The 26,264-nt window shown below is 37.7% G+C and overlaps 1 protein-coding gene across 2 annotated transcripts; it reads left to right on the top strand.

Annotated features, from left to right (window-relative positions):
- Positions 1–1,233: 1,233 nt before the first annotated feature.
- Positions 1,234–22,802, top strand: trim37 (tripartite motif containing 37). 2 transcript variants are annotated; one of them, XM_065259787.2, is made up of 25 exons: positions 1,234–1,386; positions 2,044–2,131; positions 3,340–3,441; positions 4,054–4,094; positions 5,834–5,950; positions 6,203–6,290; positions 6,563–6,685; positions 7,046–7,169; positions 7,719–7,786; positions 7,948–8,072; positions 8,412–8,462; positions 8,873–8,954; positions 9,074–9,150; positions 9,256–9,435; positions 10,289–10,403; positions 10,592–10,786; positions 11,612–11,748; positions 16,472–16,554; positions 16,842–17,018; positions 17,115–17,405; positions 18,310–18,465; positions 18,579–18,771; positions 19,761–19,879; positions 20,550–20,702; positions 20,922–22,802. In XM_065259787.2, the coding sequence occupies exons 2-25, from the start codon at positions 2,111–2,113 to the stop codon at positions 20,978–20,980; spliced, it is 2,877 nt and encodes a 958-aa protein (XP_065115859.1). In that variant the 5' UTR covers positions 1,234–1,386; positions 2,044–2,110; the 3' UTR covers positions 20,981–22,802. The 2 variants fall into 2 exon arrangements, with proteins under 2 accessions (XP_065115859.1, XP_065115852.1); XM_065259780.2 differs by having other exon boundaries at positions 17,112–17,405; positions 20,922–22,800.
- The last annotated feature ends 3,462 nt before the right edge of the window (positions 22,803–26,264 follow it).

Genomic DNA, 26,264 nt, shown 5'->3' on the forward strand with positions numbered 1-26,264 from the left:
CGAACGAGCGGCTCTAAGAGCTGATTCTTTGTAGCGAACGAGCAGAGCCGAATCTTCAGATGCAGGCAGGGGAGCCGGCTCTTCTAAGGGAGCCGAGCCAGAAGAGCCGAATCTATGAAAAGAGCCGGACTGCCATCACTAAAATGTAGAGCCGGAGCTTGAGCCGAAAGAGCCGAATCAATGGAAAGAGCCGGACTGCCCATCACTACTAACCAACCAGTTGGACATATTCATGCCTGAGTGCACATTTTGAAAAGTTTCAAATCTCAGTGACCTTTCTCTTTTGGCACTAAATCAATGATGTCCTTTTTCTCCAAAGCCCACTTACACCGCGTAGTGATGCTTAGTAGTAAAGTGTAAAACATCTTTCATATTCAAAGATATCTCTGAATCTGGACCACTATCAGCATTTTTACCTGAACCTAAGGATTTCCCTGTACTTGGACCTTTACAATATCTTTCTACACTTGGGTCTGCTGATCTTCCTTTACATCTAGATCTCTAAGGCTGGAAATCCTAAAAAGCAGAATAAATAAGCAGCAGGGCCTAATAAAGCATCTTAAACTAGCTTCTAAAAGACACTGATTACACAAACAAAATGAATCAATCAATGTTGTCTTACCATATTAGACTTCACATCATCAACCACAAACATCTTGGTACATAAGTTACTGTGGACAAAGTTCAAGCTTTAAGAAGCAGGGAAAAATGGGCAAGCTTAATTAAGGATCTAACGTCAGAGCATCTCGAAAACTGCAGCTCGGGTGTTCTGCAGTGGTCATTAACTTTCAAAAGTAGTCCGAGAAAGAAACCGGAAGTTATGTTATGTTCCGTCCAGTCGCGTATCCGCGACAACGCACGTGCGTCCGATAAAACCATATAAGTTAGTATGCCAAAATATATATTTTTTTTAAGTGCAACATGGCACGTGCTGTGTCCTAGTAACACATTGTGTGCAGATATTTACCTTATATACATTGCTTTACTGTACAAAAACTCGACAAAAAGTAAAATATAGCAAATAATGTTTGTTGACAAAAAAGCAAGACTAAACAGTCATGATTTAAATTATTAATTTTGAGGTTGGCGCTTTCAAGTGGGCGTGATGAGCTTCTTAATGCCCCGCCTTCTCGAAACACACCTTTGTGATTGGTTAAAACCCTAGCAAACGTCCACCAACAACGAGTACGATTGGTGGATTCGGTTACCCATGGTGACTGACACGGTCTCCCATGGTGACTGACATTGACATATAGCCGCTACATTTTCTGCTACTAAACAAGCACTCTGATTCTATAATATCTGTTTTAAAATCTATTAAAATATTAACGTTTCATGAAGACACTCGGAGCGACGGACTCAGTTTGTCGAGGGAAGCACCGCGCGGTAAACGCTTCATTTTATAGATGGGAGTTGGTTGTAGATGGTGGAGTTTTGAAGCCCACCTAGCTAACCTGCTAATGTGCTAACCTGTGTTGTATCATATGAAAATGTCCGCGAGGCAAATTTGTTGTGTGTCCTTCTTGTGTTTTTGTTGTCATTTCATTTTATTCTCCTGTCGATTGTTTGTTTCCATCTCCATTGTTATTGAGATAAACAGCTAACCAGACCCAACATTTGCTGCATGTGCTTAACAATTTCTCTGTGTCCACTTCTAAAACATGACAACGTTTGATTTTGGTTAAGCTGGTTGTTATATTGAACTTTTGTGTGCTTATTTCTGTATTTATATTGGCAACTGTTTGTAAACCCAACCCCATCGAATGCAAATGCCTGAATTTGATGCTGTTATGTGACGTATAAAATCACAGTTGCTTCCAACTGAGATGAATTCTGCAGCAGGATTTAGTGCAAAAATATCTAGTGTTTATTTTATGTTTAAAGTATATTTATGTATTGCCAATTTGCAGTTATATACAATAATGTGCATAAATGCAATGCCTTATATCAATTCACATCAAGTTGGCATGTACATTGGTTTATTGTGTATGATATTGCTCTAGATTCCACTAATGAAATGTCCTGTTGTCTGTTTTCACACAGTAAAAGCGGCTCTCAAACTAGCATTTTCCTATCAGAGAATTGCCTTTTAGAGGTAAAACTGGCTGAAATGGATGAGCAAAGTGTTGAGGTATGTCTACACTACAGTATGGTTTATGCAGGCATTTACATGCATTTATGTTTATGGGAATTATTATGACTGAACCACAAATCAAAGAAAAAACGCTTTCACTGAACAAAATGTATTTATCATATTTTTATTTCATCATATAATTTAGGTATTATTTATCATACATTTATAATTTATTATTTAGACACAAACAGTTTATGTTATTTCTTGCTTTTACAAAATATTAGTAAATAATTAGCATGTATGCATTTTTCAGCTGCTTTTATCCAAAGCAACTTAAAGGCGGGGTGCATGATTTTTGAAAAACACTTTGGAAAAGGAAGTCGGGCCGAGTACCAAAACACACTTGTAGCCAATCAGCAGTAAGGGGCGTGTCTACTAACCATCATCTTTTCCTGGGTTGCGTAGTTGTTGGGCGGGTCTATCAAAGAAAGGTCCAGATTCTATTGGGGTAGGGGCGTGTTTGTTTAGGTGATTTCAAATGTCAACATTGGCTTTCAGAGATCATGCACCCCACCTTTAAAGGCATAGTTCACCCAAAATTGAAAATTCTTTCATCATTTTCTCACCCTTATGTTGTTACAAAACTGTATACATTTCTTTGTTTTGATCACCACAAAAGAAGATATTTTGAGGAATATTTAAAACCAAACCGATCATGAGCCCCATTCACTTCCATAGTATTCCATAGACTTTCAAATATGGAAGTCAATGGGGCTCATGATCGGTTTGCCTTTAAACTTTCCACAAAATATCTTCCTTTGTTGTCATCAGAACAATGAAATGTATACAGTTGTTTGTAAAAGCATCAGGATGAGTAAATGAAGACAGAATTAAAATTTTTGGGTGAACTATTCCTTTAAAATGCATTCGATCTGTACATTTAATCTGTATGTGTGTTCCTGGGATTGAACCTATGACCTTTTCGTTGCTAACACAATGCCCTGGCAATTGAGCTACAGAAGTTTTACTACAATGCTATAGTTGAATAGTGTTTCCATATGTCTGTGTTGGTCAGAAATCTCTAAAAACTGAATGCTAAAATTTTTTTGAGTTATGTAATGTTTATGTAAGTAATGCATTTGTAAGTAAATTGTTTTATTAGCTGATGTGGAATCTTATCCTTTTGTATTTACTTAAATCAACAAATGTTGATGACAGTCACGTTTATCTGAAATCCCTTTTTATCCCTTGTGTGTCTTTTTTAGAGTATAGCGGAAGTTTTCCGGTGTTTCATTTGCATGGAAAAGCTGCGGGATGCACGCCTGTGCCCTCACTGTTCAAAACTGTGCTGTTTTAGCTGCATACGGGTGAATACACACACACACTCTCACAGTGTAAGGTCTATGTATTTAAACAGGACTCCCTGTAATGCCTTTATTGCTTCAGCTTGACGGGACATTAATGTATTTCTATGCAGGGGACTTTGGTTAACAATTAGAAGGGAACTTGCTTGTTAAAACCTTAATTTGTTGCAGCAAAGCAATTTTTAGGTTGGAGATGCATTAAATAAAAAATGAGAATGTACTCCATTTGATGCATAGTGAAATAGGTTTATTGAATAAAGAAAAAGTCTATTTTTCATTGCCTCTGACATAAGTTATCATGTAGCTTCAGGAGACTTTGAAAATATATGAATATTCTTTGGTGCATAATATGGCAAAACTTCAAAAATGGCAGACCCATTTGTATTTTTGGATGAAGTATAAAGATCTCTATTGTTTTAGCCAAATTGCTTTGCGCATTGCTTTTGTACATTCCAGACCAATGCAGAACGTGTTGGACAGAATCCTACTCATAAAGCTCTTAAAACCCATTTGAATAATTGACCTCTTTAAAACTCCATTGGTCAGATGAGCCAAACTAGCTTTTGGAAGTTGGCAAATGAAGTCAGTAAGACCTTTTGTTTTTCTCCTTGGCAGCGATGGCTGACGGAGCAGAGGGCACAGTGTCCCCATTGCCGGTAAGAATTTAAACAAAGTTAAATTTGTAACATACTCTGTGAGTAACTCCAGAGAAACAAGTATTGATTTGTCTGTTGTAAGTGCTCACAGAATAAGTTCATTTCAGAGTGGTATCGATTAGTTGTATTACAAGGATCTCATACAAAAAAGCTTTAAACAACTGGACCGGAGCCACCAATGAAATTGTTGGCCTGAAAGAAACGCACATCATTGCCAAGGCAATTTGGAGAGTGCCTAGAATTTTTATTATTATTTATTTCATTATTATTTTTACCCTAGACCACAAAAACTGTCATGTTTACATTAAGTACCGTACACACACACACACACATATATATATATATATATATATATATATATATATATATATATATATATATATATATATATATATATATATATATATATATATATATATATATATATATATATATATATATATATATATATATATATATATATATATATATATATATATATATTAGTAATATGTGTTGCTAAGGACTTAATTTGAACAACTTTAAAGACGATTTTCTCAATATTTAGATTTTTTTCCAGATTATTCAAATAGTTCAGGGTTCCCACAGGTCCTTTAAATTTGAAGTTTGTGAATCTGGGGGGAAAAATTCAAGGCCCCTGGAAGTTTTTGAAAATATAAATACATAGATACAGGTCATTGAAAGTGCTTTTCTGGAAAAAAAATCCATATTATTTTCTGTGTAGTGTAGGATAATATCATAAAAATTCTAGACTTTTAAGCACACGTGCTAAACTGTTCGCTTTAAATGCTTAAATCTTCTGTATGCAAATGTTGATTCATACCAAAATTCTTTTTTGCATAGTTGTGTTTGACACATGAAAACATCTCAGGTTACGTATATAACTGTTTTTCCCTGAGAAGGGAACGAGATGCTGCGTCTCCCTTGCCACACTTTCTGCGTCCCTGTTACGCCGTCTTTGACAATATTTCAGATAGTGATATACTTCCTGGCTCCCGCATCACCCTGTCCTTGTCGTTAAGCCTCACCATTGGTTGAATTTGATATACACATTCAGACGCACTTACCCCTGGAGGCGTCCCCAAAGTGTCACCGCAGTGACACAGCGCGAGTTCCCTCGAAAGGGAACTGTAACAATGTATCTTAAAAGGTAACACAATGTAACCTTGCTCTTACTTGAAATGTGTCCCCACATTTAGTCCTTGAATTTGAGGATATTGGACCTGGAAAGCCCTTGAAATGTCCTTGAAGTTAAGTAAGGTGTGGGAACCCTGTAGTTGTATCTTGGCCAAATATTGTCCCATCCTAAGAAACCATACATCAATGGCAAACTTAATAATTCAGATTAATTTCAAAACGCTGACACTTATGACCAGGGTCACACTTGTTTCTTTTCTTTATTCAATCATCATGTTGTACTCATGACAGAAATGTTTGTTTTTGGGGTAACTATACCTTTAAGCACCTACATCCACATATAGACACTTTACGGTTCATTTTACAGCTATACAGAGTAATACATTTTAATTTAGTGTGCTATCAAAAGCATGGTGTAGTGTGGATTTGTCGTGCTCATGTGGGCAATAAGGCTTTGAATCCAACCAATCCAGTATAATCCAGTCCCATTTCTCCTTGGCTACCTACCATTCATCTTTCCATTGCTCTCAATAAATGTGTCAAGGCCAAAAAAAACCCTACTTTGCTTTTTATTGACTAATAAATACTCTCCTTTAATCCAGAGCTCCACTTCAGCTGAGGGAACTGGTGAACTGTCGCTGGGCAGAGGAAGTGACGCAACAACTAGACACTCTGCAGCTGTGCAATCTAACCAAACATGAAGAAAACGACAAAGACAAGTGAGCACCCACTTTTTTAATGCAAAAATACATTTTGTGTTAGTACTTAATTGACCTTGTGTTGTGTCAAAGTCAAAGTAAATGGTGACTGATGCTGTGAGTCCCCAACATCTCCACTTCTGATAAAATCACTGGTTAGGAAAAACTTGATTAAATGATGATGGTTTTTTAACTCTAAGCAGTTTATTTAAACATTAATGGTTAATTGTGTGATCTTCAGAATGAATTGATAGTATTTTCTCACTCCATCAGATGTGAGAACCATCACGAGAAGTTGAGCGTGTTCTGCTGGACCTGTAAGAAGTGCATCTGTCACCAGTGTGCACTGTGGGGAGGCATGGTAAGCAATTCACCCTACAAAAGGAGTTAGTCAGGCCGACAGATTACGTGTACAGTGTAATTTCCTCCCGCGTCCAAATGTTCTTGTTGTCACACGTAGGAGCAAATTCTCAATGAATAATCTGTTGCAGAAAAACATTATTTATTTGAGATTTCCATATTCAATTCAATTTGATTTACATAGCGCTTTTCACAATTGTTTAATTCTTTGAACTGTCAACCCAAAACATGTCTGAAATATTAAATGGCATATTTTTATACATCTCTCCACAGCATGGAGGTCATACGTTCAAACCTCTGGCTGAGATCTACGAGCAGCACGTGACGAAGGTGAACGAGGAGGTGGCTAAGCTACGGCGTCGGCTAATGGAGCTCATCAGTCTGGTTCAAGAAGTGGTGAGCACACATGTGTTTCTAATTCAGATTTGTTTAGGGTTGACAGGTAATAATGGGGTTTTCATCCAGAAAGTCTGCTAATGATGAATCAAATATTATTATTGGTTTTAAAGTGCTTTGGGAGGCATAATGCCAGGACCACAAATCTGTCCATTAGTTGTTGTGGCTCATTTGAATTTTAAGTGATTGTCCACTAGATGGCAGCATAACAATATAAAATGCTCACAAGAATGAAATAAGAGTGGGCTCCTCATGAAATGAGCAACACATATTTTGTAATACGTTTGTAAATTCTAAATGCTAACTTTTGAAGATATATATTTATTTACAATTATATCTTCCATGTAATATGGATTTCAGGAGAAGAACGTTGAGGCTGTGCGGGGAGCAAAGGATGAGAGGGTGAGGGAAATCCGGAACGCTGTGGAAATGATGATCGCTCGACTCGATAATCAACTCAAGAATAAACTCATCACGCTCATGGGTACATCTGCACTTCTTATGTGGTCTGCATGTAACCTGATGGTTCACGTAAGCACCCAAACTCAGTCCTGTGGGCCGGTGTCCCTTCAAATCTGTTAATAAAGGTCTTACTATCCACCTTTTTTTTGACGGAAATGTGGCCATCTTTGAGCTCCTTTGTGTTAGACTTCTGATGAGCCACTAAAGCTGGTAGTTGTATTGCGAGTAACACGAGTGTGCTGTTTTGACTGGCTAGTTAATGTTTATTATGAAATCCAGAAAGACTGGCATAATTTGCTTGCCTTAATAGCTGGTATAAATGCAATAAATCTCATTCAAAACATTTGTTTTGACCATAATCCATGCACAAGAGATGAATGTGGATGTGGCGCGCGCACCCATGATGAAAAAATACATCACATCACTTACGTCTATGTTCAAAAATAAAGTGGATAAGCATAAAAATATCCAGGCAGGTGTGCTGAGGCAACTCTGCAGGACACTGACCCTCCAAGACTGAGTTTGGGTAATGTAAACCCCCTTGTCTAATGAAAACTTTCTGTTCCCACAGGACAGAAGACCTCTCTGACTCAGGAAACAGAACTTTTGGAGTCTCTCCTGCAGGAAGTCGAGCATCAGGTGTGTAGCGGTTTTGGCTAGCTAGGATATAGCTACAACCTAAATCCTGTGACATGTTTGGTATAGGGTTAGGTTTAAGGGTAAGATTAGGATGAAAACAGCCGTTTTGACGAGATGTTGTGATTTTGTTTTAATGTCCTAAGTGTGTTTGTATCCCACAGCTGAGGTCCTGCTGTAAGAGTGAACTGATCTCAAAGAGTCCAGAGATCTTGCTTATGTTCCAGCAGGTTCACAGGAAACCAATGCAGTCCTTCGTAACCACGCCTGTCCCACCAGACTTCACCAGGTGCACGCTCGCACACTGCACCTTTTAATCTGTTAATGGGACACTTCATGCATGGACAAAATATTAACTGTGTGAGCTCGAACTTTTGCACTCTTTCTGACAGATTGTGTGAATGTAATGAATAAACATGATTACATTTCTTATGAAGTGCATTTCTGGTTTGCTCCCTGAGGGCATTACACCACCAATTTCTTTCTAAAGCGGTAGTGAAGTGAATGTTGAAAAGTGTAATAACAATAAGTGCAAAAAGTGCATAAGTTCAAGCTAACAGTTAATATCAAGAGGTAAAATGTTTTGTCAACTACAATAGATGTTACTGATAACTGTATATCTCCTCAGTGAGCTTGTTCCTGCATACGACTCGAGCACTTTTGTTTTGGCGAACTTCAGGTAATGATCTCTTTCCTTTCTTTTATCAATTGACTATTTGAGTGGTGCATTAGTTAATATTAGGGATGCATAACAATTAATCGTGATTCATTTATAGCAGAATAAAAGTTTTTGTTTACATCATATATGTGTGTGAACTGTGTATAATAATTATGTATACATAAATATGCACACATGCATTTATAATTTTAAGAAAAAAATATATTAAGTATTTATATATAATATAAATTATACATAAATATACAAATGTATATACACATGTGTATTTATCTATACAAAGTTATTATACACAGTACACACATATATATGATGTAAACAAAAACTTTTATTCGGCTATAGATTAATCGCGATTAATCATTATGCATCCCTAGTTAATATGACTTTAATTGGTGTTGTCTTAATGTTTTTAGTACCCTGCGGCAGAGAGCGGACCCGGTCTACAGCCCCCCTCTCCAGATATCAGGCCTGTGCTGGAGGCTGAAAGTTTATCCAGTAAGTTTGTCTTTCACTTCCTTCTTATTTTATGCTACTTAATGACAAAGAAATGACCCATAGCATGATTGCATTACTTATCTCATCAATGTCTTTTTAATATCATTTTTATTTTTTAGGATGGTAATGGTGTTGTGCGGGGAAACTATCTTTCAGTTTTTCTGGAGTTGTCGGCAGGGCTTCCCGAGACATCCAAGTATGCAGTTTTAAGCTGCAGCTAGATATAGCAAGTGCAAAGATGGCATAAAGAACATTACGTCCTGTACTTGTGAAACTATTGCACTGACAGTATTTCTTTCAGGTATGAATACAGGGTGGAGATGGTCCATCAGGCCTCCAGCGACCCTACTAAAAACATCATTCGAGAGTTTGCTTCAGACTTTGAAGTGGGGGAGTGTTGGGGATATAACAGATTCTTCAGGCTGGATCTTCTTGCCAGTGAGGGATACCTCAATATGCAGACTGACACCCTTGTGCTGAGGTTCACAATTTTTTTTCATATTTTAAATCAGGGTTCCCACAGGTCCCCAGGTGTGAATCTGGGGGGAAAAAACTCAAGGCCCTGGGAAGTTTTTGAAAATATACATACTACATAGATACAGGTCATTGAAAGTGCTTAAATAAATTTTATGCAAGAAGTTTTCTGGAAAAAAAATCCATATTATTCCCTGTGTAGTGTAAGATAATATCATAAAAATTCTAGACTTTTTAAGCACACGTGCTTAACTTTTCATTTCAAATGCTTATATCTTCTATATGCGAATGTTGATTCATACAAAAATGCTTTTTTGCATAGTTGTGTTTGACACATGAAAACGTCTCGGGTTACTTATGTAACTCTTGTTCCCTGAGAAGGGAATGAGACGCTGCGTCTCCCTTGCCATACTTCCTGCGTCCCTGTAACATTGCTTTGGTAATATATTTCAGATAGCGATATACTTCCTGGCTCCCGCGTCACCCTGTCTTTGTCGTTAATCCTCACCATTGGTTGAATTTGATATACACATTCAGACGCCATTACCCCTGGAGGCGTCCCCAAAGTGTCACAGCAGTGGCGCAGCGCGTGTTCCCTCGAAAGGGAACTGTAACAATGTATCTTAAAAGGTAACACGATGTAACCTTGCTCTTACTTGAAATGTGCCCCCACATTTAGTCCTTGAATTTAAGGGTATTGGACCTGGAAAGTCCTTGAAAGGTCCTTGAATTTGAAGTTAACTAAGTTGTGGGAACCCTGTTAAATAGCTCTTCTGCAATAGTTTTTTGTGTGCGTTTTGAAGAAGTTTCAGAATAATTGTAAATAACATTTATAATAAAATGCTTTTTTTACTTCACAGGTATCAGGTGCGATCGCCCACCTTTTTTCAGAAGTGTAGAGATCAGTACTGGTATATATCTCAGCTGGAGTCTGCACAATCCAGCTACATTCAACAGATCAACAACCTTAAAGAGGTCAGATTTTAACATAACCTCCATGTGTAGTTTTTGACCCCCAATAGAGACTCTTCCCTGGATTGCTTTTACCTTTATGGACAAAATTAAGCATTTTCAATGCCTTTGTACCTCACTGTAAATGTCTTCTAATTTTGTCATGCGTTGTGTTGGTAACGTTTATGTTTTGTGTGATCTTCTGCATTTAGAGGCTGGCTATCGAGCTCTTCCGTCGGCAGAAGTCTCGGAGTTCCTCTCCTCCTGATCGCCGTCTCTGCCATACGGCTTCTTCCTGGAGGGACTCACGTCAGGGGAAGACCTCGGTACCAGAGGAGGGGAGTCAAGCAGCCTCTGTAGAGACGAAGGAAGAAGAGGATGAGAAGACCCACCATGATGACTCTAATGTAAGTAAGAAGCACCTTAAAGAGCAGCGTTCATAACAAATCATTGACATTAAGGTACCAATAAACCAGATTTAGAAATACATGCATTTTTACCATTTTTAAAGTTGAATTATCTGTCAATAAACAATTCTGTATGTTGTCTATTGATTTAAAGAGCAACTAATTTTACATTTCCTTTGGTGTGTAAGTGTGTATTAGTACATGTTAAGGATATGCAAAAGGTACAAACCCCAAAGTAAACGATGACGCCAGTTATCCTCTCGAACGTAAATCTTCTTTCTTGGACTACAACAAACACACGGATTGTAGGCAACAGTTTACTTCCTGGTCTTGTTGACGTAGACAAGACCGACATTATCATAATTCCTCCCGCTTCGGACTCACAGCCTGTAAGTTAACTCCTGTTAGCATTGCATTGTGAGTGAATCTTTCAAACATGACGTCAGAGGTATTCAGGCCAATCACAACGTACAGATTAGCTGGCCAATCAGGGACACGTCACTATTCAAATCGATGAGTTTTGTACAAAATCAGTGCGTTTCAGAAAGAAAGTATATCTGGAGCTACAAAAATAAACTGTATGTGGAAAATAATGTTTTTTTGAGCCGTAAACCATGCAAACACATTGTATTATACCAATTACACAAAATAACATTGTTATATAGGTGCACTTTAAAACGCAACATACTCAACTGTCAGAGCAAATGAAACATTATCATCTTTATGCATAGAGTTATTGTGTAGTTGCTATACGAATGTTACTGCAGCCTCGGGAGCTGTCTGATGTTGACTTGACATCAGAAATTGTCTGATGTGTGACTTTAGGAGCTGTCTGATGGAGATCTGGAGGTGGACTGTCTGACCGGAGATGAAGATGTAAATCCTTTGGACGGCAGCAGTACCTCTGGCAGTTCCACGGCCACCAGTAACACGGAGGAGAACGACATCGATGAGGAAACCATGTATGTACAAAATGATTTAAAGAGCCTTATTAAGATGACATGACCTTACCCTTCAAGGTTATATTTTCACAGAATGTAGGATGATTATTGTGTAGAAAACAAAAATGACTTTAGCTGGGTTTACACAAAGGGGTCGCTATATTTGTGAAATAAAGGGAAACAGCTGTATCCTCCTCCTGGCTAGAAAAGCACACTTTAATTAGGGCTTTCGCATTTGTGACAGGCAGCCCATCTCACCATGTATTTAACCAAATCTCTTCTGTCCTATCACGATCTGAGCTCATAAGCACTATTGGCAGCTTTGAGTTGTGTGGGCTTTGTGAGAGTGCTCGTGTTTCTCTAGTGAGATGTTGAAGTCAGAACGTCACATGTTTCTGCTCATGCTCTCACACACACACACTGCTTGAACCAGATAAGACGAATGAGTCATCACAGCTTCTGCCTCCTGCTTAATAATCCCTGTTCTCAAAATCTGTGGCTTTCCCATCATGGACGCATGGGTTTCCTGTGGGATTTCTTTGCCATGGGGGGACACAAACATCTTTTCTCTTTTTTTATGTATTGGTATACATTTTTTAACACATTTTAATTATAGTTATTAATAATAACTTAAAGGACAAGTTCGGTATTTTAGACTTAAAGCCCTGTTTTCAGATTGTTTATGGTCAAATAGAATGGTTTTGACTGAAATTTCGACATTTTCGGCTGCCCTGAGGATTTTCGCGTGTTTGTGTTTCAGCTCAGACCTCTACAATGGGTTTAATGGTGCACTGGAACAATCCTTCCTAAAATGCATTAAACTTTCGTTTACAAAGACGTGAAACTCACCGAGTGGTCAGGGGTGTTCACTGGTATGCTCACACAAAAATCGCTCCAAAAGACGCATTCCAACAGGTTTTATCGTAGTTTTTACCAACTCCATTGACTGTATTAGACGTCCTGTGAGGTACGGTATTACTCCGCGCCGGGAACTTTGTTTGTATTCTTGCAATTGGCAAAGGCGGATTAGCGCCACCTCCTGGGCTGGAGTGTTTATTATTCAAGCTCTAAGCGGAAGAATGTACGGGTGTGAGGCGTTTGGGGAAATAGGTCCACAAGTTAACAACGAATGCTAAAACAGCTGTTGGAAAGCATCTTTTGCAGCGATTTTTGTGTGAGCATATCAGTGAACACCCCTGACCACTCGGTGAGTTTCTCGTCTTTGTAAACGAAAGTTTAATGCATTTTAGGAAGGATTGTTCCAGTGCACCTATAAAGCCATTGTAGAGGTCTGAGCTGAAACACAAACAAGCGAAAATTCTCAGGGCAGCCGAAAATGTCGAAATTTCAGTCAAAACCATTCTATTTGACCATAAACAATCTAAAAACAGGGCTTTAAGTCTAAAATACAGAACTTGTCCTTTAATTATAAATTGCAGAAAGTTGAAAAATGTTGCATTTACTTCACACATGCGCAGCCATGTCCCCTGTTGTCATGGGAAGGTAAGAAAGTGGCGTAATTACGCGACGTGAACATCAGCAACATGAAAAGCTGCAAGCAGTTTTTGCAAGTTGCCGCAGTTTTTGCAAGTTGCCGCAGTTTTTGCAAGTTGCCGCAGTTTTTGCAAGTAAATCATCTGTAGTTTTTGCAAGCTGTCGCAGTTTTTGCAAGTGAATCATCTGTAGTTTTTGCAAGTGAATCATCTGTAGTTTTTGCAAGTGAATCATCTGTAGTTTTTGCAAGTGAATCATCTGTAGTTTTTGCAAGTGAATCATCTGTAGTTTTTGCAAGTTTTTGCAAGTGAATCATCTGTAGTTTTTGCAAGTTGCCGCAGTTTTTGCAAGTGAATCATCTGTAGTTTTTGCAAGTGAATCATCTGTAGTTTTTGCAAGCTGCTGCAGTTTTTGCAAGCTTCTGAAGTTTTTGCAAGTGAATCATCTGCAGTTTTTGCAAGTGAATCATCTGCAGTTTTTGCAAGTGAATCATCTGCAGTTTTTGCAAGTGAATCATCTGCAGTTTTTGCAAGTGAATCATCTGCAGTTTTTGCAAGTGAATCATCTGCAGTTTTTGCAAGTGAATCATCTGCAGTTTTTGCAAGTGAATCATCTGCAGTTTTTGGAAGTGAATCATCTGCAGTTTTTGCAAGTGAATCATCTGCAGTTTTTGCAAGTGAATCATCTGCAGTTTTTGCAAGTGAATCATCTGCAGTTTTTGCAAGTGAATCATCTGCAGTTTTTGCAAGTGAATCATCTGCAGTTTTTGCAAGTGAATCATCTGCAGTTTTTGCAAGTGAATCATCTGCAGTTTTTGCAAGTGAATCATCTGCAGTTTTTGCAAGTGAATCATCTGTAGTTTTTGCAAGTTGTCGCAGTTTTTGCAAGTGAATCATCTGTAGGTTTTGCAAGTGAATCATCTGTAGTTTTTGCAAGTTTTTGCAAGTGAATCATCTGTAGGTTTTGCAAGTGAATCATCTGTAGGTTTTGCAAGTTTTTGCAAGTGAATCATCTGTAGTTTTTGCAAGTGAATCATCTGTAGTTTTTGCAAGTGAATCATCTGCAGTTTTTGCAAGTGAATCATCTGCAGTTTTTGCTAGTGAATCATCTGCAGTTTTTGCAAGTGAATCATCTGCAGTTTTTGCAAGTTGTCGCAGTTTTTGCAAGTGAATCATCTGTAGGTTTTGCAAGTGAATCATCTGTAGGTTTTGCAAGTGAATCATCTGTAGTTTTTGCAAGTGAATCATCTGTAGGTTTTGCAAGTGAATCATCTGTAGGTTTTGCAAGTTTTTGCAAGTGAATCATCTGTAGTTTTTGCAAGTGAATCATCTGTAGTTTTTGCAAGTGAATCATCTGTAGTTTTTGCAAGTGAATCATCTGTAGTTTTTGCAAGTGAATCATCTGTAGTTTTTGCAAGTGAATCATCTGTAGTTTTTGCAAGTGAATCATCTGTAGTTTCTGCAAGTGAATCATCTGTAGTTTTTGCAAGTGAATCATCTGTAGTTTCTGCAAGTGAATCATCTGTAGTTTTTGCAAGTGAATCATCTGTAGTTTTTGCAAGTGAATCATCTGTAGTTTTTGCAAGTGAATCATCTGTAGTTTTTGCAAGTGAATCATCTGTAGTTTTTGCAAGTTGTCGCAGTTTTTGCAAGTGAATCATCTGTAGGTTTTGCAAGTGAATCATCTGTAGTTTTTGCAAGTTTTTGCAAGTGAATCATCTGTAGTTTTTGCAAGTGAATCATCTGTAGTTTTTGCAAGTTTTTGCAAGTGAATCATCTGTAGTTTTGCAAGTTTTTGCAAGTGAATCATCTGTAGGTTTTGCAAGTGAATCATCTGTAGTTTTTGCAAGTGAATCATCTGTAGTTTTTGCAAGTTGCCGCAGTTTCTGCAAGTGAATCATCTGCAGTTTTTGTAAGTTGCCGCAGTTTCTGCAAGTGAATCATCTGCAGTTTCTGCGAGTTGCCGCAGTTTTTGCAAGTGAATCATCTGCAGTTTCTGCGAGTTGGCGCAGTTTCTGCGAGTTGGCGCAGTTTCTGCGAGTTGCCGCAGTTTCTGCAATTTGCCGCAGTTTCTGGAAGTTGCCGCAGTTTCATAGCATAAAATTGCATAAATATCCTGCTTTTTCCGTGGCATTTTTTGAAAAAACGTGCCGCAAGATCAAGGATTTTTGCCAGCAACAATCACAAAAAAACTCGTAACATGATACTTTCGTGAATGTCACTTTATTCTATAAAACCTATTTATTATAAATACATTTTCAGTATTTTTTACTGATGAATACAAATTTTTTTTGGTATTTCAAATTTGTAAAATGGCAGGTGGGGCAACTATCAAATTTAAATTAGCATAACTGTTAACAATGGTGTTTAAATTATTATATATTTAAATATATTTAAAAAGATACATGGCATTATTTTATGTTTGAAACCTTTTCAACACATTTCACAAATATCAGTTGTTGGGATGAAAAACTTCTGTCCACAATTTGGATGTTCTTAAATGTCAAGGTAGCACATCCACAATTATGGGTCTTTTATTAAGATTAACAAGCATAAACCATAGACATGATATCACATCTTTTAGTGAACCCCATGTGGTCTTTATGGTTAAATAAAAAGTTTTTCCTCAAGTACCTTAAAAATTGCATTAGCCACACAAAGGTTGTGAGTTCAAATCCAAAACATATATATTCATAGCATAAATTTGAAAGTTTACATTGTATATGTATATGTAAATGTTGTTAATTGGGGGCTGTGGTTATTGGTGAGGTTGTGCTGGTATTTGTTTGATGTATCCAGCGAGTCAAAGCTCTCAGCTTCTATAAATACTGTAGTAGATCAGCGCAGTGAACCGCTGGAGAGGAATGACTCATACCACGGTACAGCCTGAGACAATAGTGCATGTGTTACTCTTACATACACGCATACATATTCAGCATGAGCTGACTGCTGTCCACACCCCCACGGTGCAGCTTAATTCACTGCTTACTATTAATGAGGGCAAACCTCATATAAATCCCGGTTTGAATCGTTTTTAGAAATACGCTGGAGACAAAATGCCTGGCCACGCCTCATTAAGCTCTGCTGGGTTACGATTTATCATTTGAGACCTCCACACGGACACAAAATATTAAAGCAGTGGAGTTATGGATTGCAAGCCTGTTTACTTCCTGACATTTTAGTGATGCTAGAAATATCTGTTTTGTTGGAGAGTAGGCAGAATAATAAATATGCTTGAATTTCTCCTCTAGGTCTGGTGAGAATGACGTGGAGTACAGTGGGAATCTGGACCTGGAGGAAGGTGAATTACCTGAAGATGTTGCCGGGGCAACAGGTGATCCAGCATTTCTCCTCCCAGGCATCCTCATTAAAGGCAGCAATGCTGTTTTGTCTTGAAAAGTGTGTCATGCATATGGCAGTCTGGTGTGTCGAAGCACTTAGCTTTGAAGCATCGACTGCGACACCTCGTGAATCATCTGTAGTGATATAACCGAGCAAAATTACCATATCAGACTTGCAGCAGAAAAATGCTGCTTGAGAATCTGATATGCTTACTGAATTACATTGAAATGAGTAACAATCAATGCACATCTAAACTGACTCTCTCACCCTGTTCCTCAGGAGGTTCCATTGCGGGTTCCCGGGGTTCAAGGCGTGGGGCATGTGCAACCTCATCCAGTCTCTTGGAGATCGACCCGGTCATCCTCATTCAGCTCTTGGACCTAAAGGACCGCAGTCACATGGAGTCACTATGGGGAATGCAGCCCCGCCCCCCTGTCTCTCTTCTCCAAACCCAAGGTGTCCAATTTAGACACTTCTTCATTTCCAATGGATACCCTTATAGGATAATGACTACAGAATCAAACCTGTGCTTATTTTTTTTATTGACAGCAGCTGCAGTAACGTCTCGTAAAGAGCGCGAGCGTCGGCCCCAGGCCGTGCGTCGGTCGGCTCCGGACTCGGGGGTCCTGATCAGACTCAAGGCTCAGATGGCTGAGGTGCGCAGTAAGATGTCAGATGTGAAAGGGCAACTGGAAGCTCGCAGTGGAGCCAATCCTCGGGTCTCCTCTCAAGGACCCTTGAACCATGAACAGGGTCCATCTATGGACTCGGAGATGGGGCCTAGCCGCAAACCTAGTGATGTGCTCTTCAAAGGGCCAGTCTCGTCGCGTCACTCCCGCAGTGGTATATAGTGTTTAATATCATTTTTATGTCTAGGTCTACATAAACGGGATATTGGACAAAAGAATTTCGAGTTGTACTTTGGGGAGGTTTCCTGTATATAGGGCTTATCCTGATCCCAGACTAAGTCATTTTCCAGCTCCCCTAGAGTAAAACATTTGATTTTTATTGTTTTGGAATCCATTCAGCCGATCTCCAGGTCTGGCGCTAGCACTTTTAACATAGCTTAGCATAATCCATTGAATCTGATTAGACCATTAGCATCGCCCTCAAAAATAACCAAAATTTTTCGTATTTAAAACTTGACTCTTCTGTAGTTACATCGTGTACTAAGACTGACGGAAAATGGAAAGTTGCGATTTTCTAGGCCGATGTGACTAGGAACTATACTCTCATTCTGGTGTAATAATAAAGGATTTTGTTGCCATACCATCGCTGCAGGAGGCACACTGATATGTAAGTGCCCGAAAATAGTCCCCTGCTATTAAAAAGTAACCAAGGGAACTATTTTCGGGCAGAGTGTAATATAACTACGCCTGTACACCTATGGTACGGCAGCAAAGTCCTTGATTATTACACCAGAATGAGAGTATAGTTCCTAGCCATATCGTCCTAGAAAATCGCAACTTTTAATTTTCTGTCGGTCTTCGTACACGATGTAACTACAGAAGAGTCAAGTTTTAAATACGAAAAACATATTGGTCATTTTTTGCGCGATGCTAATGGTCTAATCAGATTCAATGGATTATGCTAAGCTATGCTAAAAGTGCTACCACCAGACCCGATCAGCTGAATGAATTCCAAAACGATAAAAATCAAATGTTTAACTGTAGGGGAGCTGGAAAATGAGCATATTTTTCCCAAAAAGTGGAGGGTACCTTTAAGTTGGTTTTGATCTCTGTCCCAGGAGTGAAAAAGGCCAGTTCTCCTAAGCAGGAAAGCCTGGGAGCGTTGTCCCTGCGCAGGGCTGTGGATGCTGGCGAAAAAGAGCTGAGAGGAGTTGGTCGAGAGTCACCAATTGAACCAGCTCTCTGTCCCAGAGAGGGACCTTCCTCTTTGGATGGTCAGTATGCTACACTTCTCATCTCATGAAGCAACGGCCTGGTATAATTTTAAAACAGTACACCAGCCCAACCCTTATGTTGCAACACTGATTATTTTTAATCGGTTTCCCAGGCTCCCTCAAGCCTCGCAGTGTGCAAAGTTCTCCTCCCTCTCTGGGAAGCAGCTCCTCTTCCTCTGATAAACCCCCTGGATCAAAACATGAGGAGCTGCTGTTCGGCTCTTCTGGTTCAGAGCTGTTTAGCGTCACTGCTCCAAATGGAGCGTCTGCACTCGCCACCAAACAGCGCAGGACTCCAGCAGTAGGGTAATGTACTGAATCAAGACGTCAGCACCACATCATATTCCCTGAATTGCGTGTGGATCCATTTATGAATTGATTTACTAAAGATAGATTGATGGTTAGTTGATTTAGCTGTTTGAATAAAAGATGTTAGGCCATATATTTCTATGTATCTATGAACAGTACTGTGCAAAAGTCTTAGGCCACCATGCCAGAATTAGATTAGTTGTTTTTGCAATGTTATAGTGATCACATATAATTGTTTCTCAGTCTCTTTATTAGAATACATCCAGAAAATACACTAAATGTGTATATAGTATTAAAAACTGTATAAAATGTAAACTGATATGTCAAGTTTTTAGGGTAAACTCCTCTTCCACTTGAGCAATAGCAAGAAACTGCAGGATCTCTTAAACCTAAATAAAATTAAATCCTAATTACTTAATTTTAAAGAAATTAATCTTTTTACTTCATTCTACTCAAAAACGCTCAAGATGTGTTTAGTGCCAAGAGAGGTCACACTAAACACAGACGATCCCTAAAGAAGACATTTAGTCTAGAAAATTATTATTACATTTTTTTTGTACATATTTCCTTTATTTTCTGTTTGTATCTTAATAAAATAGATTGAAAAATAAATACGGATGGACATTAAAACTTCTAAAACAACAAGACTGGGGGTGATTGCCTAAGCACAGTACTGTATACGTTTAGCATTTCTGATTTTTTTATCAGGCTAAATCTGGCAACCTAACATTAATAACATTTAAACTAATATGTGTGTTTGTGATTTATCTTAAAAAGTAATGGGTTTTCCTGGTGGAAGGTCTACATTTGTTAAAAATGATATTTAAAATCAATATTTAATGTTCCTTACCTTACTTATGAGGTCAAAAGCCATGTAATAAGCAGGATAATGTAAAGGCAGATGGTTGTTATCATGAAATATATAGGCCCTTTTATTGTGATACAAGTTTTAGACCACACTCATTGGCTGAGATTGTGTTTCTCAGGTCTGGTCTGCTGATGGACAGCTCACTCAACTGTGACGAGGAGAGCGCCGGTGACAACCATCAGTCACTGCTGTCACTAGCTGAGCCATCATCATCTTCTTCCTCACGTCCTGATGAAGGTACGACGGACAGATCTGTTCTCAAAAACTCACAGGAAGATCTGAGAACGTTTCTGCAATGTCGAATGAAGACATGACACTTGTGTTGATTTAATGAGTCATTGCATAAACTGTGAACAAATGGAAAATTTAGATGAATTTTAGAAAAATATCCTGAGTTATCCTGTTAAAGGAAAACACCACCACTTTTCAATATTTTACTATGTTCTTTCCTCAACTTAGACAAATTAATACATACTTATCTTTTTTCAATGCGTGCACTTTAAATCTCTATACAGTGCATCATGAATGTGTTAGCATTTAGCCTAGCCCCATTCATTCCTATGGCTCCAAACAGGGATGAATTTAAAAGCCACCAAACACTTCCATGTTTTCCCTATTTAAAGACTGTTACATGAGTAGTTACACGAGTAAGTATGGTGGCACAAAATAAAACTTTTGTTTGGAGCCATACGAATGAATGGGGCTAGGCTAAATGCTAACACATTCACGAAGCGAAGAAAAAAAGATAGGTATGTATTAATTCATCTAAGTTGAGGTAAAAACATAGTAAAATATTGAAAATGGTGGTGCTTTCCTTTAAGATAGGATTTAGATGAACTATTTCCAGCTTAAAAAACCCTTTAGTGGTGCTAGTGGCTCATATAAACGCATGGGCGTCAATCCACAGGTGTCCTCTCTCAGAAGAAGCCCCATCACACCCTGCCGATCATGAGCAGTGATAGTGAGCTGGACTTTGACACGGAGAATGAGACTGAATATGAAGCTGTGGCTCTGGATGCTGGAGACTGTCAGTTTGACATCAGGACACTACCGTGCACAGGTAAAATGCGACAATCCAGTCATCCCTTCCCATTTTGGCATTCCAAGCCCTTATGACTCTCTTTTTTTATGTTATCGGATATATTGGTAAAACAATCACATAGATTTTGTTAAAGGTATAAAAATAGTCTTCACCTGTTCTTCAATTTTCTTTGTGGGTGGACACTAGAGAGTAACCAGCCTATTAGTGTTACATTATTATTCTTTGTTTGATTCTTAGGCGAGCAGCTGATCTCTGACGATCTAAGCTTTGTGACCGGAGAAACCACAGAGAGATGATCCACTACAAACTATTGCCACAGTGTTACAAAAATGTGTGGAAGTGACACGAACCTTCCTGTGTCAACAGGCACTGGATGTGTTTTCTCTATTTTTTTTTCTGCGTCTGTGCACTTTATGTTCAGCTAGAACAGAAAATGAATGTTTATATGTGTTATATCTTTTTGAAATTGGAGAGAAGTGGTTTATTTTTGCTTTGCGAAATGCATACCATTCCATTATAACGGTAAGGTTGTAAAATTTATGTGCATTATCAGATTAGTTGTATACATTTCCTCTTCTTTGGCAATGCTGCTTATGTGTCATATATATATGAATAAGAAACTCTTTTGTTCGAGTCAAATGACCAGGTGCTGCTCTTTAACTGTATTTGCTTTATTCTTTGTGCTGTATTTATATCTGTAATACTACATTTATTTCTTAAATATAGTCCCCAGAAGCTATCTCAACTTGCAACCGTGAACAAATTTAGCTACGTAGTCCTCAAGCTGTATATAAATGCAATCAAGTTTACATTAAAGCGTCTGCAAATTTTTAAATTTGCAATGCGTTTTTAGCATCACGCTTCAGTTATGAGCACTTCCACAGCCCAACATTCCAATTTCTATTTTTTATTATCATTTTCACACATCTGTTAACTTAAGTAAGATTAAATAAAGACAGAATTAAATACAATTACACGCATAATGTTTGTTCCAACTTAGTATGTTTAGCCCAAGGTTATTATATTAAACATTAGGACTGTCTGTATTGTATTGTTATTTTTTGTTTGTTTGTTTGATTAGGAGCTCGAAGACATTGCATTGTTGACACGTGGTCTTTATAGCAGTTGCAACTGGCAAATTGCACAGTTTGTATGCTGAATACGTCATGACTTCATCTACAACTGGGGAGTAAAGCAGCTGTATTTATTATAGTTGCTATTACAATCTGATGAAAGTTTCAATGTTTCCTTAACATACAGGAATTAATGCAATATTCCTGCTGTTTAATCCTTAACAATTCACTGCAGGTCAATGATTTGTGCAAAGCTGAACTAATGTTTTTTTTATTCCTGCATATGTAAACTGCTTTCTCCCCCTTCTGCAGTCAAAAAAGCTATGACTTTCTAATGCTGTTATATGTGATGGTATGTCTTTATTGTTAACATTTTTGTTTCATATGAGAACCGGGACGGTTGACTCAGATTGTCGTTCTTGTTTACTGGTTTGTTTCTTTAGCATTTTAAGCACATTAGACTTATTCTGGAAGATACAAACAGTATTTTACTGTATATTTATCTAAATTAAAACACGAACAAATAAATCTAAGGCTTAATAAAATGTATTTTGGAGTCATGTCATGCGTGTGAGAGAGGTACAGAATGAATAAATGGATGGATGATAAACTATAAAGTAAAATGTAAATTGTTCAGAAAATTATGTTTGCATTTTTATGAAGCGACCCTTATTATTGTATGTGCAAACTTGTACCATTTATATAAAAACATTCAATGCATACAATGATTTAAAAATATAGCATAAATCTAGTAGTACTTATGCATTAACGTGTTGTCTTTTTGTGGATCAAAGATGACCTTGACAAGTTTGGTGAGATTTTTTGTTTGCGCATGCATGTCTGTCTGTCTCTGCACCTGCTGTTTGGTCTAGTCTGTGTGAGAATAAACCCAGCAGTGTTTTATGTGCATGAGTAAATGTTGGCTCTGATTCTGTCCTCTACACTTTCGTTCCTGATCCATTCCCTCCCGGCGCCTGATGACTGCCAACACAAAGCCTTATTGTGGACACTTGAGTGCTTTATCCTGCTATGGAGACAGGATTCAATACATGTTTTTATAATGATAATCTACATTGGGCAGACACTGGTTTCGTTGCAGGCCCTGTTTTATAAGGGGTTAGAAAAATTAAGTACAGAAATTTGAAACGGAAAGCAAAGCACTAAACCCTGTTCCCAGTGCACTTTTACCACCTTTTTATGACAAATACAAAATTAAGTGCAGGAAAAAACCAAAAAACACAAATAATAACACGTAAAATATTTATAATAACAAATAAAACAATTTGTAAGCACTCACGGTCCACATAAAAATAAGGTGGAGGGCCGGATTTGGCCCACAGCCTTAAGCTTGACACCCATGTTCTATTGCAATAGTTTCTCTTTATGAAATATGTTTTTTTATATTCTCATTCAAATGATCAATTACAGTTATTTAAACTAAATGGTTTATACTCTTTAATAATTTGATAATAAATTATGAAAATTTGGCCCCATGTTGGGGCCTTCTCATTTCTGTTTGCATCATGACCTTCGAGAATCATGCCGAATTGGGACACAGTCCTATAGCTGTGTCCCAGTTCGAAGGCTGGATCCTAGAAGAATGCAGCCTCTGAAGGTCACGAAGGTTGCATCCTTCGAAGGCTGGATCCTTTGAAGGTCATATTCTTCAAAGGCAAGGATGCATCCTCCAAAGGTCACGTAGTCACCATCTGACTGTACATTATCCCTTACTTAGTGCAGGTTGAGCCTAATAAATGTCAAGTTGAATTGTTGACCTTAATGGGCAGTTTGGGGTATATAAGTCTTCCCCTATTAAATAAGATGGTCTGATAATTTGACTGAAATATCTGCCTGGAAGCGTTAAAAATATGACCACTAAGAGTCAAAAACTTCACCAGAATACAGCTGGGACTTGTTTGGGAAGGGCTTTAAAATGGCCCTAAAAATATATCCATTAATAAATCACAAAGCATTAAATATTTAGTGTAGCACAACAAAGAGTAGGGAAGCAATGCACCTTTATATTCTTGACATATTACATACAAAACTTCATGATGTGAAGCTTATTTCTGGCATTTGCATTCAAAGAAAAATTGCATAAACAAGAGTTATGTAAAATTCATGGAAGAAAATTAGAAAGAAAAGCATCCACTCGTCTTAATCCTCTCCCTGTAGTGTTATCTTAATTTAATCTCTTTGCCAAGATCTCAAGATGGTGGACTAAAATTAAACCAGCCCAAAAACATCATCACGTGTCGCGTAACATGGACACACTGTCCAATAGCCACATGAAGTGCACGTACTTTGATTAAAAGGCAGCTTGTTTAATTAAATACTCCTGTGCTATTGTCAGGGTGTGACAGCCAAAGGCAAGAGACTATAATTATGGCTTCTGGCCCTCAGAGTCTTAAGGGTCATAACCAGGTCCTGTGTATGACAGCATCACACACCCCGCCTTTAGATTACGTAGGTCTCACCACACTTAAATCCTTTTATGTTATATCAATTGACACAATTTTTTACACTACTTTTTTTGAATCAACTAATATTTTTAAGTCAAATCAACTCAAAATTTAAGGCAACCACACGTACTGTAAAAAATGCAGCTTGAAGTTAAAACAACTTGGTTTTGAAAGTCAATTGAACCTACTATTTTAAGTTTTGGCTTGTGAAAAGTTGACATAACTTATAAAAACAAATAGAAATTGTTTAACTTTTGAAGAGTTTGGTTCCAAAACGCGATAAACGCAATTTTAAAAAAAAGTATTTATTGTATAAGGTCAGTATTGAAAAGTAAATTTTCATTTGACGTAAAATCCAATATCCATCATCTTTTTCCAAAAAGCAACAAACGCCAGTTCTCCTCCTCTGCAAAATGCAATAAATCCGCTTAACCAATCACAGCGCACCATTCCACGCACGCATGGTAAACAATAATGGCGGCGCTTTGAATACACACGGAATTCTAGTTTTCCTCATCTACTTTGTACTTCTTGATCAACAAACATACAAAAAAGTAATTTTGATGGCATTGATAAACCTGTGATGTTTTTTTGTGGTGGGGAAGAAACATAAGCCATCAAAATCAAATAATTTACGTAAGAGGCACTCATGCGAAGGAGAAATGCCGACTGTTGCTTGTTCTGACACGATAGAATCAAGCTTCTGTTATGCTAACAACACATTGACCTCAGGGGATCTTATGAAAAACTTTCCATTATTTTACTCGAAGTCAACGAAAATCGAGCAGGACCAAAACATTTTACAGCTGATTGTTGTCAAAAAAGTTCAGCGACGACGTCCCAAGGATGACAGCAGCAGACCGTGTTCTTAATATGACAAAGTAAGTGTTTTGATTAATGCCATTCATGTTTATTTTTTTATCAGTGTATACCACTAGTCAACTAAATGAATATAAAATGACAAAGATGAATGCACATTTATATATTGATTCAATAGATTTGGACTAGTAATGGATTTATAATCAGTTTTATTAATAAATCTTTGAAAATCAAATTATGGATTTGAATTTTTAATGTTATTATAACCTAAAGATGCAATGTAAAAATTTGTAACAGAAAATAGTGGTTTTCATCTTTTCACTTTCTTGCAAATATAGACAAATTTTTTGTCAAAATGGATTAATTGTGTTTTGGAACCAAACTCTTATTTTTTTTTTTAAGTTAAATTAACATAAACATATATGTTGATTTGACAAAAATGCTCCATATTTGTTTTTACAGTGCAGGTACTTACTTAAGTTGAACCAACAATTTCTATTTTCAGTGCAGATATCAGACTGTAATAAACTTTAGTTTATTCAAAAAGCAGATTTGATGGTAGAAAGTCTGAACGAAGCGAAATGCTTTTTGGATGAGGTATTTTAAGGATTTTAATATATATATATTTAAGTTGAATTTACTTAATTTGCTTCAAAAGTAGTCGTCAATCATTAAGATAGTAAGTTGAAATGAAATGAAATGCATAGCCAATTTGATTAAACCTAAAATGTAAGAAATTCATGTAATTGTTTAAAAGAATATCAACGCTCAGAGATATGCATGGAAATCTATCCAGCATGATGCATTACAACAACTAAATTTGTACAATTTCTGAAAAAAAAATTGAGTACTATAAAAGTCCAAAACTCCTGGGGCCTCATTTATAAAGCATGCGCATGCACAGATTTGCTCGTATAGGGTGTGCGTATGCAAAAATCCAAGGCAAGGTTCTTATTAATGCAAATTGTGTTTGACGTGGAAAAGTGCGTAGCGCCACATCATTGTCTAAGCCTTTTCCTGCTGCCTGAAAAGGATTTTAACAGATCTGCACGCATGTTTTCTTTGCGTACATTCGTTCTATGAATCACACAGGCGTGCGTGCTTTTGAGAAATGATGGTGAGGTTTCTACACAGCATTTTATAAATGAGACCCCTGATGTTGTTGTGTTCACTGGTTTATTATCTTATCGCTATGTGATTCTTTAAGTCGAGAGCCCAAACATAAG

Source organism: Paramisgurnus dabryanus, chromosome 10, assembly GCF_030506205.2.
Source record: "Paramisgurnus dabryanus chromosome 10, PD_genome_1.1, whole genome shotgun sequence".
NCBI classification, from domain to species: Eukaryota; Metazoa; Chordata; class Actinopteri; order Cypriniformes; family Cobitidae; genus Paramisgurnus; species Paramisgurnus dabryanus.